General features: G+C 48.4%; 2 protein-coding genes across 2 annotated transcripts in view; both read right to left on the bottom strand.

Annotated features, from left to right (window-relative positions):
* Positions 1 to 7728, bottom strand: part of tnikb (TRAF2 and NCK interacting kinase b) — a 35879-nt gene extending 28151 nt beyond the window's left edge. The window contains exons 1-4 of the mRNA XM_061093480.1: positions 7669 to 7728; positions 4173 to 4238; positions 838 to 894; positions 574 to 699 (exon numbers count right to left, since the gene is read on the bottom strand). Coding sequence (XP_060949463.1) covers positions 574 to 699; positions 838 to 894; positions 4173 to 4238; positions 7669 to 7725 — 306 coding nt within the window. The 5' untranslated portion in view covers positions 7726 to 7728. The remainder of the gene's footprint in view (positions 1 to 573; positions 700 to 837; positions 895 to 4172; positions 4239 to 7668) is intronic.
* A 4885-nt stretch (positions 7729 to 12613) lies between these two features.
* Positions 12614 to 17500, bottom strand: part of pld1b (phospholipase D1b) — a 20121-nt gene continuing 15234 nt past the window's right edge. Inside the window, exons 22-25 of the mRNA XM_061093481.1 lie at positions 17292 to 17426; positions 16003 to 16156; positions 13717 to 13834; positions 12614 to 13371 (exon numbers count right to left, since the gene is read on the bottom strand). Coding sequence (XP_060949464.1) covers positions 13147 to 13371; positions 13717 to 13834; positions 16003 to 16156; positions 17292 to 17426 — 632 coding nt within the window. The 3' untranslated portion in view covers positions 12614 to 13146. The remainder of the gene's footprint in view (positions 13372 to 13716; positions 13835 to 16002; positions 16157 to 17291; positions 17427 to 17500) is intronic.

Below are 17500 nucleotides of genomic sequence, written 5' to 3'. Positions count from 1 at the left end.
AGGAGGAGGAGGAGGAGGAGGAGGAGGAGGAGGAGGAGGAGGAGGAGGAGGAGGAGGAGGAGGAGGAGGAGGAGGAAGAGGAGGAGCAGGAGAAGCAGGATGAGGAGGAGGAGGAGGAGCAGGAGGAGCAGGAGGAGGAGGAAGAGGAGAAGGAGCAGGAGAAGGAGGAGGATGAAGAGGAGCAGGAGGAGCAGGAGGAGGAGGAAGAGGAGAAGGAGAAGGAGGAGGAGCAGGAGGAGGAGGAGCAGGAGGAGCAGGATGAGGAGGAGGATGAGGAGCAGGAGGAGGAAGAGGAGGATGAGGAGGAGGAAGAGGAGAAGGAGGAGGAGCAGGAGGAGCAGGAGGAGCAGGAGGAGGAGGAGGAGGAGGAGGAGGAGGAGGAGGAGGAGGAGGAGGAGGAGGAGGAGGAGGAGGAGGAGGAGGAGGAAGAGGAGGAGGAGCAGGAGAAGCAGGATGAGGAGGAGGAGGAGGAGGAGCAGGAGGAGCAGGAGGAGGAGGAAGAGGAGAAGGAGCAGGAGAAGGAGGAGGATGAAGAGGAGCAGGAGGAGCAGGAGGAGGTCCCAGCCTACGTACCCACAGCTGGTCGTCCATCCCCGGAGGATTCTTCTTGACGAAGGCTCCGTAGTAGGTGGCGATGTTCCTGTGGTGACTGTACTTCTTCAACATGTTGATCTCTGCTTTAATCTCCTCCTCCTCATCCTGTCACACACACACACACACACACAATAACACTATGCAACTGTGTGTGGGGATGTGCACGTGTATCAAGGCTGTGTGTGTGTGTGTGTGTGTGTGTGTGTGTGTGTGTGTGTGTGTGTGTGTGTGTGTGTTACTCACTCCTGTGACGTCCATGACCTTGATGGCAGCGAGCTGACCTGTTTTGACATGACGACCCTGAAAGCCACAGACAGACAACACAACTGTTATCACATTATAAAAGTGTATCAGTCATATAGTGTGTGTGTGTATCTGTGTGTGTGTGTGTCTGTGTGTGTGTGTGTATCTGTGTGTGTGTGTGTGTGTGTCTTGACCCTCTGATTGGAATGGACACGTTACCTGTGGACTCTAACGTCTCCTTCTCCTTCACATGTTAAAGCAAGAGACTGGGAACCACCCCACCCCCCCCCCCCCCCCCCCATCACACACACAAAATGTCCTCATGGTAACCTAGCAACAGCTGTGTGTGAGGAGGCCATGATATTTCACACTCTGGGTCACTTGCACATGTGAGTTGCTCAGTGTTGCATCAGACTTCGTTTCTCTGTTTTTCACGTTTCTCTTTGTGCTTCGTTCGACTTATCTTTTCATTTCTGTGTGTGGTTTTCATTCATAGTTATTTTATTTCTAATAAAGCTTTTGATGAAACTGTCAAATTCGAAAGGTGTGGTTACATTTCTTTGTCAGTATATAATGTCATATTTTTTTAAATACATATAGTGACCAGTATAACAGAATTGGTTTTCACCTCCTAACATCGCATCGGTCTGACCCTGAAGTCAGAGAATCAATCATCTCAGAACCTGACGATGATTCAGCCTCCGGTGATCTATTCATTCTATTTCTATCGCTGCTTTGAGACGTGCACACGACTCGGGACATTCTCCAGAGGCTCCGGACTTCCTGAGGAACATCACGTTTCAAACAGAAACCAGAAGCTTCTCGCCCCAGACTCCTGTCCCTCACCCACAGATTCTGTATATTCACATGAGGAATCTGTTGATGGAGATCAGCAAATGACCACAATCCACTGGATTCATCTTCCAGGAACAAACTCCGAAGACAAACGGCTCCAGCTTCTCTTCCAGCTGTGTCCAGACTGGCCTCGGTCAACCTGCAGGAAACCGTCCAGACCTTCAGGTGTTCGCTAAGTGAGGTTTCCTCCAGATGACCCCGTGGACCTGCTCCTTGGACCTCGGACCCCGGGTGGAGCTGAGTGAAGAGAAGCTGCCGGGACCGAAGGACAAACGGCAGCGATCCACCGCGATGAGGCAATAAACGGCGAGATGAGAGGAAGAGATAGCGCCACACACAGGCTCTTTGTTTCACTATCTCTCTTCCTCCGACACCATGGCCGGCCAAACAATCTCCCTGAGGTGATACAGAGCTCCCAGTGTGTGTGTGTGTGTGTGTGTGTGTGTGTGTGTGTGTGTGTGTGTGTGTGTGTGTGTGTGTGTAATATGGTTGTAAGGAAGCTGTATTAAAACAGCACCTGGATCCTCACACACACACACAGGCGGTGAGGAAGGGATAAAGATAGGGACAGAGCAGGGAGGTGGCAGGTGAGGAGGAGGACGAAGAAGAAGAAGAAGAAGAAGAAGAAGAAGAAGAAGAAGAAGAAGAAGAAGAAGAAGAAGAAGAAGAAGAAGAAGAAGAAGAAGAAGAAGAAGAAGAAGAAGAAGAAGAAGAAGAAGAAGAAGAAGAAGAAGAAGAAGAAGAAGAAGAAGAAGAAGATGACTGGAGATAGAAAAGGACAGAGATCCTTTTGCAGCAGCCTGAGGCGGAGGAACACACCTCGGGCCCTGTGTTCAGACAAGCTTCACATTCCAAACCTGAACACAAGCCCTGACACATGAAGACGAGACTGGAGCTGAGGAAACAGCAGCTGAGCTTCATCTCTGCACCAGGAACCAACACTGGAAACAGACTTTCTCAGTCAGGGAAAAACAAGCTTCCAGAAATCGTGACATTTCAGACGATAAGATGAAATATAGAAACTGAAATCGTGTCACCGGAACTAAGAATTATATTCAGAGTTCGGTTTCCACAAATTAACTCTGGTGAAATGAGCCTGGTTACACAGCCGGATGTTTAAGATAAGACTTTATTAATCCTGAGGGAAACTCTTGTGCCAGATCCTGCACCACACATGAAGCTGATCATTTGAATCTTCACTTGTTCTTTCAGTTTGAGACTTTCACTTTAAACCGTGTGCTCGTGCTCCAGCTCCAGCTCGTCTTCCTCACGCTGCTTCTGTGAAATATCAACTCCTGAATGAAGGTGGAAGTTGTCCCGCCCTGGTAATGGGTGTGTTAGTTTTATGTCTCTGCGAGTCCCGTGCGGGCGGTAACTTCCACCGGCTTCACCTCCAGCAGATCTCAGGTCAACATGGAGGCAACATCAAGGATCTCACGTCTTTAACCTCCAGGGAACATTGTTGTGAGTTATTAATAAACCTAAATCATGCCCCGCCATGATTCCAATAACAAACTTAGGTGGAGCACAAGCAGAGCAAATCTAAACACAATCAAGAAGTCCTGCCCCAAAACTGAACCACCACACTCTGGAATAGAGTCTCTCTTCTCCGATCTCCACCACAACGCTGATTCACTGACCAATAGAATCCAGAACACTTGATGTTTGGGCTGATTAGTGAAACGTCAGATCCAGATGTGCTGAAGGAAAACAGCTGCAGAAATGAAAGGTGTCGAGAAATGTCCGGATGGAAAAACTGCTTCAAGTTCAGCAGCGATTTCTTACGAGGTTCACTGAAGAGAATGATGTCATTTGATATAATTATAGACCAGAGGGAGACGTCTGATGCTGATTGACTCGAATTAAGAGTCTGATGAACACACAGAGGTTCAGAGTCTCACAATCCGTCTGTTTCTCCTGATTCTGACATCTTCTGCTTTTCAAGAACTAGTTGAAAAACTTGTATTTATCCCTTTTAACGATGTCCACACTAACTTGACGGATTGGGAGCAGAGTTAAAAGCAGGTGACGTGTTCTTTAAGTTTCCCTCAGTTCACGACAGGAAGCTCCAACAACAAGGAGCATTTAATTTACCCAGCATGCTTAGTGATCGACTGCAGCTTGTGTTAGGAGAAGAGAGGAGGAGACAAGGAGGAGACAAGGAGGAGACGAGGAGGACACAAGGAGGAGACAAGGAGGAGAGGAGGAGGACACGAGGAGGAGACGAGGAGGAGACAAGGAGGAGAGGAGGAGGACACGAGGAGGAGACAAGGAGGAGACAAGGAGGAGACAAGGAGGAGACGAGGAGGAGACGAGGAGGAGAAAAGGAGGAGACAAGGAGGACACGAGGTGGAGACGGGGAGGATACAAGGAGGACACGAGGAGGACACGAGGAGGAGACGAGGAGGAGACGAGGAGAAGAGGAGGAAGACATGAGGAGGAGACAAGTCCCCGGTGAGTCAGCAAATCTCAAGTCTCACCTTGTAGACCTGCCCATAGGTTCCATTTCCAACCAGTTCAACCAGCTCGAAGATACCAGCTGGGTCCTGAGAGAGAGAGAGAGAGAGAGAGAGAGAGAGAGAGAGAGAGAGAGAGAGAGAGAGAGAGAGAGAGAGAGAGAGAGAGAGAGAGAGAGAGACAGAGAGAGAGAGAGAGAGAAAGGAGGAGAAACAGCAGAAAAAGAAGAAATGTTATTCACACAAACTCACTGACAGAGCACGACCTTGTAAAACCTTTCTATCATCACCTGGTTATTAATCCTCCAATAGGAAACTTACGTTCTCTCTCTATCTCGCTCTCTCCCTCTCTCTCTCTCTCTGCTGAAGTAATCAGATTACGTTCAGCTTCTGATCGTAATCTGATTACTTAAACATCATATAAACAAGAAACCTGGATTTCACTGCAGATTAAATAACAACAACCTGATGGAAACAACACACCTATAGGTAACACGCACACACACACACACACACACACACACACACACACACACACACACACACACACACACACACACACACACACACACACACACACACACACACACACACACACACACACACACACACACACACACAGTAATCTCATGTTCAGACTGATTAAAGTTCAATAAACTTTCCAAAACACAAATCATGATCTTTAAGCAACCCTGTGTGTGTGTGTGTGTGTGTGTGTGTGTGTGTGTGTGTGTGTGTGTGTGTGTGTGTGTGTGTGTGAGCTTGTGTGTGTGTCTGTGTGTGTGTGTGTAGCGGGCCACAGGACAGCGATGGCACTATTACAGTGGAGTCTCCTGTTGGGGGATTAGTTTAAAAAGCAGCGTTCCTTTTCACTCAAGGTCAAACAGAAGCACGTCTGCTCCTGGAGGACCTCGGCCTCACGTGCACACACACAGACACACACACTCACACACAGACACACACACACACCTGTATATCCCTGTTACAGCTCTTACCATGCAGGCGTAGGCCACATGCACAGACACACACCAGTGAAGGAGAGGCAGCTTACTTCAGGTGTGATGTCACAGAATCGACTAAACTGTTGAACTGTTTGTCTTCACACCAGAATCCTCTCTTTTGTTTTAAAGAACTTTGCAGAAACACACGAGAGGAAAGAATCACTGAGAACATCCGTCTCCTTTCAGGTTTACACAGAATGATATTCAGATGCAGAGCAAAGTTCAAATCGACAATTATGAAATCGGCAGTATGATTCTATGATGAGGTCAAGTTCTCAGAAAGTGAGACGCAGCATAAATATATTATATGTATTTATAAGTCTGAACCAAGGGTAGTTCTGGTTTCACTTTGTCATTTACAGACTAAAGAACTTTGTGTGACACGTTCGTCCTGTCGTCATCACCTATGTGGGCGGAGTCTGATGTGGGCGTGTCATCAGTTGGGAGAGGGGGGGTAGTAGTCTTTCTTTTTTAATGGAAAAGATGAATGAAGCTTCATGTGGTTGTCATGGTAACATCATGATGGTAACACTACCAGCATCAGCACCTTCAGGCGCACTACTCCACAATACTCCCTAATTCACAGTACTACAGTACTCCACAGTACTACAGTATTATAGTACTCCACAGTACTACAGTACTTCATAGTATTACAGTGCTCCACAGTAACACAGTATTATAGGACTCCACAGTACTACAGTACTCCACAGTCAGTACTACAGTATTACAGTACTCCACAGTACTACAGTAGTTCACAGTACTACAGTACTCCACAGTAATACAGTACTACAGTACTCCACAGTATTACAGTACTCCACAGTATTACAGTACTCCACAGTAATACAGTACTACAGTACTCAACAGTACTACAGTACTCCACAGTACTACAGTAGTTCACAGTATTACAGTACTCCACACTAGTTCAAATGCAGAAAGTGAACGTCCTCGTAGTTGAAACATTATATCGTCGGAGGTGAAGAAGCTGCTTCCTCTTCCTCTTCTACTGATTAAATTTGTCTCTACTGTGATTGGTCCAAAGTCCAAACTAAGTGTTTTCACTTCAGACCAGAACTCTTCTTCTGCTCTGAGGAACGTCTCACACCTGATGTTCAGGACGGAGCTGAAGAGTCTGAAGCTCTGGACCAGGTGTGAACGAGTCCTGAATGAAGGACACTGACTGTAACAGAAGAACGAGTCTGAGACGTCTCTGTCTTCAGCGTCTCTGTCTTCACTCTAATGGAGACTCACACTGTCCCTGTCCACAGGAAGCACAGGAAGCGACTGGGACTTCAGAATAAGAGTCTGTCGGAGTGCAGCCTGATGGGAGCTTCAGTGAGAGCAGGAAGGTGAAGTGATCTGAGGACATGGTTCGGGAAGTGAAGCTCTGCAGAAACAGGAAGTGTTACAGTGTGTGTGTGTGTGTGAGCATGTTTGAGACTTGAGGCTTTGTGTCACGCTGAAATGTTTCCCCCCCTCTCTGTGCTCAGGCTTTGGTGACCTAATTTCTAATCGTCCTGTCACTGAGGGAGAGAGCAAGGAAGAACGTGCACATCCTTGCTGTCTTTGTGTCTTTGTCCTTCAGTGTGTGTGTGTCTGCATGTGTATCATCACACACACAGTCTCCCACAGTCTCACACACACACACAGTCTAACACACACTCAGACTTGCAGTCCCACCCTGGTGATCATGCCCAGACTTGATTGTTGCTCTGCAGGTAGAACTGTGTTGCGTAAGCAGCAGAAGGAGAAACGAGACAAGAGCTGTGCCACAGACACACACGCACGCACACACACACACACTGACACAGACACACACGCACGCACGCGCACACGCACACACAGAAACACAACTCCAGTCATATGTGAGATCTACAGATCATCATGAGTGAATGTATCATCAGTGTGTGTATCCGTGGTTCAGACGCGCACGCACACACGCACACATTCCTGCACGGTTTCCGTCTGTGCACCTTCCATCCTCGCGCACGCGCACGGACCCACACACTGTGATGCAACGCTGCTGCCACGAAATGGCGGAACTGTTCCCGGTGTGTGCGCGTGCGCGCGTCCGTGCATCTGGAACCGCTGCATCAGTGTGTGTGCGCGCTGTGCGCGTGTCCGTGAGCTTAACATCTGCTCCACATAGAACACACACACACACACACACACACACACAGCGGCCTCTATTGTGCCGCCTGACGCACGCGCACGGGCATGTGTGCACGCGCACAGCAGCAGCAGCTCAGGGCCTCGTGACGTCACGTCCCAGTTGTTTAGATCAAACATCAACAACAAACAACAGCAGTCACATGACCCCACACGCACGCGCTCACACACACGCGCATGCACACCACCGAGAGCACGGGAGGAGCAGGTGCACGCGTCCGTGCGCGCTGCTCGGAGAGGATGGAGAGGAGGGAGGAGAAAGGGGGGGGGGGACAGGTGCTCAACAGCCTCGCACACATGCACGCGCGCACGCACAGACAGCAGCAGCACACGCACGCGCAGGGAGACATTACCCGGAGTGCAGACAGGTCGATCTCATCCAGGCTCCGCGCCGGGGACTCGCTCGCCATGGTTCTCTCTCTCTTCTCTCTCTCTTCTCTCTCTTCTCTCTCTCTCTCTCCGGATCCTCAAGATGGAAGCAGGGGTGGGGGGTGGGGGGTGCACCGGGAGAGGGAGTCTCTCACGCGCACGGGACTCACCCCCGGAAACGGGCTGGAGAGGACGCACGAGCTCCAGGTGCTGCTACATGCTGCTCGATCCGGTGGATCCGCTGCTACATGAGACCACCGAGACCCCCACTGGAGAGGAGGGGGGGGGGACGCGCACGGAGAGAGAGAGGGAGAGAGCGAGGGAGGGAGACACAGAGAGAGAGAGAGAGGGAGGGAGAGAGGAGCGCACAGATCCAGCACCGTCCGTGCGTCTGAGGCGGAACAGCAGCAGCAGCGGGGAGTGGCCTGAGAGGAGACACGCCCACACACACGCACGCGTGCACAGACACACACACACACACACACACACACACACACAGGTCATTACATTGACTCATTGATTTCACAGAAACTTTCTCTCGAACCTTCACCAGTCAAACCCTGAACATGTTTCTACAACTGAGTCTAAACACAACCTGAACCAGTCTGAACCATGATCTAAGTGCTTGTTGTCCCCATAAGAAAGAAAAGACTAATACCTTGACCACACAGACACACACACATACACACAGACGCACACACACACACACACAGCTGTCTGCTCCTGTGCTGCAGATTATAAGGACAATCGATATTCTGTGCTGCAGGTCAGTCACACACCCTCGAGCATTAAGTGTCAGGGGTGAACACACACAAACACAAACACACAAAGACACACACAGACACACACACTCACATCAATGTGACCTTTAAAAACCCACAAGGGACATTTTCACGCTTCATTTCCGTCTTCATGTCTCATCAGACGGACACTAGTGACCTGAGCTCAGATCCCGTCAGACATCTACGTGTTCTTCACTGTGTGATGTCCTTCTAACCTGTGGACTGTAAAGATGGACGCCAAGACTCCTCCCACTGTCCGGACATGAAGCCTCAACTTCCTGGATATCAACACTGACATCGTGCACATCTGGAGTCAGAAGCTTTGTCTCAATCAGGGGCTGAAGGATGTATCCTCTGAAGGATGCATCCTCTGAAGGATGCAGCCTCTGAAGGATGCATCATCTGAAGGATGCATCCTCTGAAGGATGCAGCCCCTGAAGGATGTATCCTCTGAAGGATGCATCCTCTGAAGGATGCAGCCCCTGAAGGATGCAGCCTCTGAAGGATGCAGCCCCTGAAGGATGCATCCTCTGAAGGATGCAGCCCCTGAAGGATGCATCCTCTGAAAGGATGCATCCTCTGAAAGGATGCATCCTCTGAAGGATGCAGCCCCTGAAGGATGCAGCCTCTGAAGGATGCAGCCTCTGAAGGATGCAGCCTCTGAAGGATGCATCCTCTGAAGGATGCAGCCTCTGAAGGATGCATCCCCTGAAGGATGCAGCCTCTGAAGGATGCATCCTCTGAAGGATGCATCCTCTGAAGGATGCAGCCCCTGAAGGATGCAGCCTCTGAAGGATGCAGCCCCTGAAGGATGCAGCCTCTGAAGGATGCAGCCCCTGAAGGATGCATCCTCTGAAGGATGCAGCCCCTGAAGGATGCATCCTCTGAAGGATGCAGCCTCTGAAGGATGCATCCTCTGAAGGATGCAGCCCCTGAAGGATGCATCCTCTGAAGGATGCAGCCTCTGAAGGATGCAGCCTCTGAAGGATGCAGCCCCTGAAGGATGCAGCCTCTGAAGGATGCTGCAGCCCCTGAAGGATGCATCCTCTGAAGGATGCAGCTCCTGAAGGATGTATCCTCTGAAGGATGCATCCTCTGAAGGATGCAGCTCCTGAAGGATGTATCCTCTGAAGGATGCATCCTCTGAAGGATGCATCCTCTGAAGGATGCAGCCTCTGAAGGATGCAGCCTCTGAAGGATGCATCCTCTGAAGGATGCAGCCCCTGAAGGATGGTTTCATGAGGAGCTACCGAGCGACGCTCTTGTTGAAACCTTCATTCCTCCGATCGGTTGGTTCTGTCGTTCCTCCAGAAGCTGTGGAAGCTGCTGCAGACTCTTTTCTCCCAGCACCAGAGGGACTCAACACTGACTCTGTCTCAGGTTGAGGTCAGAGGTCAGTGCAGACTCCCTCCTCTTCCTCATGGAGCCCGAAGACACAAACTGTTGACACACAGCTGGAGGTTCACATCGTGCTTCTGTGGCTCCATCTAGTGACGTGAAGAGAAACTGCAGCAGGACGAACCTCCAGCAGAGAGCGATGGACGCAAGAGAGACAAACCTTCAGGGATCCTTTAGGAGGAAGGATGCATGACGGGAGATGGACAGGGACACAGTTTGACTTCATCACTGAGACAGAATGTCCCTTAGTCTCGTATCTTCCTCTGGATCCAAGACATTTGTGAAGAAAGTGAAGAAAAAATATCTGCTGGATTTCATTTGATCTGCTGCGTCTGGAAATGGAACCAGTGGATCACACGACATCAGATAAGAATAAAATACTACACAAACTAAAACTATATATACAGAATACAGGGTAGTTTATCAAGGAATGGGTCATTTAGAGCCAAGGATAAAGGTTGTGTTACTGTACAATTTATACAATCTGTGTTATATACAGTGTAACAAATAAAAGGATATATATAGGAGCAATATATATATAAATATATGTATGAGAGAAATAACTAAACCTTTGAACAAACAGGAAGGAATCCTCACGTGCAGAAGCTGCACTGAAGACTACAACTCCCGTCATGCCTCACTGCCTCAACACCCTCTGATTGTGACTGCGCCCCCTAGTGGCAGAAACTCACCAACGACTTCAGCTGAAGGTGACAAAAGAAATGAAAGAGACATATTTTGGAAACTTTAACCAACTTTCAACTTTTCTTTGTTGTATCATTTTGCTCTTGATGTTTGTAACTGCTCTTTTGAAAGATGCAATACGAACCATTTTCTTTAATCTTGTTACTGTTGACAAATGTTGATGAAACGAAATCATAATTTCTTTTACCAAAGTCTCTGATCTATATTCATGTGTTAGTTCAGTTCATATCTTTACATTTATTTCCTGCAAATTTGTTTTTTAAATATATTTTATTGAGCATCCACATTACACAGTATTCACAGAACCAAACAGAAGAGAAAGAGCGAAGACAATGCTCACGTTTTGTTTTTTGTTGGTTTCATACCCAAAATAAATTTAAACAGTTCAGCTTCATAAAGAAATCTTCAAAATTTGCATATAAGCACAAAAAAAACCCTGAATTTTATGTAAAGTCATGAATCTGTAGAACAATGTGTCGCTGAGCTCTCCAGACGGGATCCTTCATTTCATCGACCTGTCGACAAACTTCAAATAAAAAACGACAGCAGACTCAGAAGTTTTAAACCTGAATTTAGAGACGAACTCGACGTTTCAAAGTTGTAATAAGAAGTTCTGAGCGAAGGCCTCATGAAAAAAAACCCAGTTTAAATGACTCGTTTATTTATTCTATCATTTCACAAGAAAACAAAGAACACATGACGCATTACTGCATATCATCATTAAGGGGTCGCCGGGGGCAACAACAGTCTGTGCAAATAGTGCAGTTTCCATAGAGACACAGTGATAAGCAGAGGGAAGCTGGGGGGGGGCTCAGGTCTGAGGAAAAGAGAAAAAGTTCCCCGGCTCATTTAAGCTTCTTATGGATCCAAGTACAAATACACTTTTTTGTTATTCTGTTATTCTGTCATCTTTCTGTTGCTCCTACAGATTCGGGTTCGGATGGAAACAGGTTATTGCACACGACAGCTGAACGCTTCCTTTTCTGTTCAGCGACTTCACTTGGTTCACTTAAGGTGCGGCTGCAAATAATCACGATTGTTTCTCTTTGCGCTCGGGAGGTAGAAACACAAGGAGGTAGAGAGGAGGAAGAGGAGGAAGAGGAGGAAGAGGAGGAAGAGGAGGAAGAGGAGGAAGAGGACAAGCGTCCGTTTGGAGACAGGCACGTCTTTTAGCAACATCACAGTCCATGGCTTTGAACAAGGCGTTCAGGTTGCTGGGCTTCATGCTTTAATGGCAACGAGCTGCTCTCATGCTCTCAGCTCAAAGTCTCTTCAGATTCAAAGCACTAAACAGCATCATGCAGGTAATTCACAGACCAACAGGAAGACACCGAGGAATGTTGGCGCGTTCCAGAAAAATCTGAAATCCAGAGACGACGGTTTAAAGTTTAAAATTCATAACTTGAGTTTATGTAATTCACCTTTGACCTGTTCACTGGATTCAGTTTCTTCGGCTGCGAAAGACTCAAATCTGATAAAACACTTCGGTGCAGAAGGTGAAACGTGCAGCTGTGAATGTTGAGGCGATTAATTTGCTGTCAAACAGTCAAACAGGTAAAAATACAATTGAACCATTTCACGAGCAACATTTCTAATAAATTAACTGAATGATAAAATTCATCACTTCTTTCCAGAAAACGTCCCAGGACACAGATCCATAGAATAAAGCAGCACCAAAGGAACCGAGAGCAGACGTATAAAAACAGGAAAGTAAATCTCTCAACATGCGGCTGCAGCACGTCTTCTTTGGCACTCGTGACTTTCTGTTTGACATGGATATTAAAAAGCTCTTCATCCTCGTCTCTGCGCCGCCGTCTTCATCAAAGTTTCCTTTTAGTGTCTTTTCAAACGCAGAAGAGTCAGAGCTGCGTTCACAGACCCCGGGCGTTGCATAGTGTTGTCACAGAGCGGGGGGGCGGAGATCTGAGAGGAAGTCACTTCCACGTCTTCATTCTCCTCTTGTAAACGTCAGGTTTCAGGTATCATAGAGTTCAACTCTGTTCTCAGTGTCACGGGGTCGTGTGTGTGTGTGTGTGTGTGATGCAGTGTGATGTTATTTGTGTTATCAGTGGCACCGACAGGTCAGAGGCGTCTTCACAAATCGGAAGCAAACACAGCGGACGCCATTTTGGAGGTCGTAGTGTAAATGTCGACTGATACGCTACGGTTTTGTTCCTAATCACTGGGGCTGAATTATCACTAGTGCAGTTTCTGGAGCCCTGGAGAGTAAACCTGACAAGATGCATTTTCTAAATCGTTAAAACCTACAGCGACTTCTTGAGAAACAACCCCGTGTAAAATATAATATCTATAAACTGATAAAAGAAAACAAGGCCTCTTTCCTTCCTGTTCACTTCTCATTTCACCAACTGAAAAACTGTGTTGTTCACTGAACATATAAAGAGTTTTTATGTGGATTGGGTTGAAGCTCCTGCGAGTCTGAACTCAGGGTTAAAACATGACTACGAGCCACGGGACAAGATAACCGTTTATAAATCAATGTTTCTTTCAGCCGCCAGAATCTCCAAAATGGCGGCAGGTTGTGTGTGTCTCCCACATGAACACACACAGGAGGTCTCAGGTCCAGACCTCCATCGGCACCATGGCCTCCTTGGAGCCCATGGGGGGAAGCAGGTTCTCCTCAGACAGGAACTGAAGAGGAAACTGGACCAGGAAGCCGCGGATCTTCCTCAGCTCCTCGCGGGCTCGGGCCGGCTCCTCCTTCTCCAGCCCTTCCTTCGCCAGGTAGCCCTCCAGCTCCAGGATGCTCCGCACGTCGCTGGACGGCAGGCAGCGGAACACCTGGCAGCCCGCGAGCAGGGCAGAGGGAACACGTTTAACTTGTAGAACCAACAGGAATCTGGTATAATGTAGTTTTCAAACTTCTCAAAAGAGGGTTTTTAGACTCATCAGTGCGTAAAGAGCTAAACTATCCAACACTGTAAAGAGTCACTTCAGGTTTTTAACGATGGTGAGTGACAATAAACGTAGTGAATTCTCCGACCAATCAGAAAGGTTCAGAAAAGGCAGGACACACCCCCAAAGATCCTGAACTTCTTAAAAGATTCAATAAATAATTCAATAAATACACTTGAATCAAATAAAACTTTAGAAAAGATCAAATAAAGACAGAGAGAGGACGTGAACCTTCTGGTAGATGGTGGCGTTCCGAGCGCAGGTGGACATCCAGACCTCCTTATAGAAGTGATCGCTCACGGGATCCGAGACATCGATGGAGGCGTCTGTGAAGGCGCCGAGGATCATCCTGAGGGGGAGGAGACACAGGAGACAGGAAGCAGGAGGAGACACAGGAGGAGACACAGGAGACAGGAGGAAGCAGGAGGAGACACAGGAGACAGGAAGCAGGAGGAGACACAGGAGGAGACACAGGAGACAGGAAGCAGGAGGAGACACAGGAGGAGACACAGGAGACAGGAAGCAGGAGGAGACACAGGAGGCAGGAAGCAGGAGGAGACACAGGAGGCAGGAAGCAGGAGGACACACAGGAGACAGGAAGCAGGAGGACACACAGGAGGAGACACAGGAGGAGACACAGGAGACAGGAAGCAGGAGGAGACCCAGGAGACAGGAAGCAGGATGAGACACAGGAGACAGGAAGCAGGAGGAGACACAGGAGGACACACAGGAGACAGCAAGAAGCAGGAGGAGACACAGGAGACAGGAAGCAGGAGGAGACACAGGAGACAGGAAGCAGGAGGACACACAGGAGACAGGAAGCAGGAGGAGACACAGGAGACAGGAAGCAGGAGGACACACAGGAGACAGGAAGCAGGAGGACACACAGGAGGACACACAGGAGACAGCAGGAAGCAGGAGGAGACACAGGAGACAGGAAGCAGGAGGACACACAGGAGACAGGAAGCAGGAGGAGACACAGGAGGAGACACAGGAGACAGGAAGCAGGAGGAGACACAGGAGGAGACACAGGAGACAGGAAGCAGGAGGACACACAGGAGACAGGAAGCAGGAGGACACACAGGAGACAGGAAGCAGGAGGAGACACAGGAGACAGGAAGCAGGAGGAGACACAGGAGGAGACACAGGAGACAGGAAGCAGGAGGAGACCCAGGAGACAGGAAGCAGGATGAGACACAGGAGACAGGAAGCAGGAGGAGACACAGGAGGACACACAGGAGACAGCAAGAAGCAGGAGGAGACACAGGAGACAGGAAGCAGGAGGAGACACAGGAGACAGGAAGCAGGAGGACACACAGGAGACAGGAAGCAGGAGGAGACACAGGAGACAGGAAGCAGGAGGACACACAGGAGACAGGAAGCAGGAGGACACACAGGAGGACACACAGGAGACAGCAGGAAGCAGGAGGACACACAGGAGACAGGAAGCAGGAGGACACACAGGAGACAGGAAGCAGGAGGAGACACAGGAGGAGACACAGGAGACAGGAAGCAGGAGGACACACAGGAGACAGGAAGCAGGAGGAGACACAGGAGACAGGAAGCAGGAGGAGACACAGGAGACAGGAAGCAGGAGGAGACACAGGAGACAGGAAGCAGGAGGAGACACAGGAGACAGGAAGCAGGAGGAGACACAGGAGACAGGAAGCAGGAGGAGACACAGGAGACAGGAAGCAGGAGGAGACACAGGAGACAGGAAGCAGGAGGAGACACAGGAGGAAACAAAGGAGACAGGAAGCAGGAGGAGACACAGGAGACAGGAAGCAGGAGGAGACACAGGAGACAGGAAGCAGGAGAGACACAGGAGACAGGAAGCAGGAGGAGATACAGGAGACAGGAAGCAGGAGGAGACACAGGAGACAGGAAGCAGGAGGAGACACAGGAGGAGACACAGGAGACATGAAGCAGGAGGAGACACAGGAGACAGCAGGAAGCAGGAGGAGACACAGGAGACAGCAGGAAGCAGGAGGAGACACAGGAGACAGCAGGAAGCAGGAGGAGACACAGGAGGAGACACAGGAGACAGGAAGCAGGAGGAGACACAGGAGGAGACAAAGGAGACAGGAAGCAGGAGGAGACACAGGAGACAGCAGGAAGCAGGAGGAGACACAGGAGGACACACAGGAGACAGGAAGCAGGAGGAGACACAGGAAGCAGGAGGAGACACAGGAGACAGGAAGCAGGAGGAGACACAGGAGACAGGAAGCAGGAGGAGACACAGGAGACAGGAAGCAGGAGGAGACACAGGAGACAGGAAGCAGGAGGAGACACAGGAGACAGGAACGTCAAACCACGCAAACTCAGAGCTGAGATATTTAAACGGTTCTGTAAAGAAATGAAGAAGTTCCATAAAGTCAAATCTCTTAAAGAGTTTTTGACCTTTGCTCTGAGCTCATTTATTACTTCATAAAACCAGATTAACGTCTGATCTATGCATATGATCGAGAGACGACTGCACGCACATGAAAACATGAATCCTGATATGAGCTGTGGTACCTGAAGCACTCGAGACGCAGCTGCAGTCCGTATCTCCCGGCCTGGTACGGCTGCCCGTCCATCACCGCGGCAACCGTCTCCGAGTCCTCCACGATCACAGCCACCTCGCTGTCCCTCTTCCCCAGCATGCTGCGGTCGTTGATGTTGGCCGAGCCTGCAGGGACACAGAGGGAGACGCTGGATCACACAGTCCACCAGGTGGCGCTGTGACACCTGGGTGATGTGCTGGAGAACAGAAGTCTCACAATCCTCTGAGGAGAAGAGTGTTTCACTAAATGCTCTAAACTACTAACAACTCAATAATAATACTCTACTGGATAGTATGAAGACATTTGTTCAGTATCTAAAGTCAGATACAATATGATAATAAGACAAAGAGGTTTTTACTTAAAACCAGTGGTGTATAAAGTACTTGAAAGCCATACTTGAGTAAAAGTACAGATATCTTACCTGAAAGTGACTTCGGTAAAAGTAAAAGTCACCCGTCAGAAAATGACTTGAGTAAAAGTCTTAAAGTAGCTCATATTAAAAGTACTTAAGAATAAAAAGTATCTGGTGTTGAAATGTACTTAAGTATCAAAAGTAAAAGTACAAGTACCAAAATTAAAAATGCAAAGTGCTTTTTATAGTAGGCCTATAAAGACCCAAAACTAACCAAAATGTTTCTCCGCAAGATTTATTTCAACTGACTGAAAAATTTTAACAACATTATGAATATAATGTAGAGAGAGAGAGAGAGAGAGAGAGAGAGAGAGAGAGAGAGAGAGAGAGAGAGAGAGAGAGAGAGAACCAACCTCCGCTGCTCAAGTAACGAGCCAGTTTGAGAATGTAAGAAGTAGAAAGTACACATATTTTTGTTCAAATGTAAAGAGTAAAAGTAAAAAGTCGTCAGGAAAATAAATACTCAAGTAAAGTACAGATATGTGAAAAATCTACTTAAGTACAGAAACAAAGTATTTCTACCTCGTTACTTCCCACCACTGCTTAAAACTGACGAAGGGAAACTGATCAAATTTGGAAAAACTATAGAAGCAATTAAAAAGTGAACAATCTAACATCCAGGGGCTTCTTTCAATCCCCAGAACTTCTTTATTCTGAATCTTTATTTCTAGCACATGAGGCCACAGTGGAAACTGAATCTTTAAAACTCACCACAACCAACATGTACCCTTGTTTTCTTCTCATTTTTAGACATTGAAAACTCTCATTTTGTGTAATTATCATCTGTTATACTTATAATCTGTAATCCTGCAGGAACACCAGCTGAATGCACTGAGTGTAGAGTTTACCGATGATGACGGTGTTGTCGTCGGCGATGAGCATCTTGCTGTGCACGTAGATGAGCTCGGTGACCAGTTTCCCCTCCAGCTCGGCGTGAGTCCTCAGACCAGTGATGGAGATGTAGTTCATCCACTGGTCTCCCACTGGGAACAGGACACAGACAGTTAGACTGGATCCCAGTGGCTTCTGGGACTAGAGCTTCTGTTTTCAGTTTGAT

This window comes from Limanda limanda, chromosome 20 (genome assembly GCF_963576545.1).
Source record: "Limanda limanda chromosome 20, fLimLim1.1, whole genome shotgun sequence".
Lineage (NCBI taxonomy): Eukaryota > Metazoa > Chordata > Actinopteri > Pleuronectiformes > Pleuronectidae > Limanda > Limanda limanda.
The sequence above is the reverse complement of the archived record's forward strand: the minus strand, read 5'-3'. Positions and strand labels throughout refer to the sequence as shown.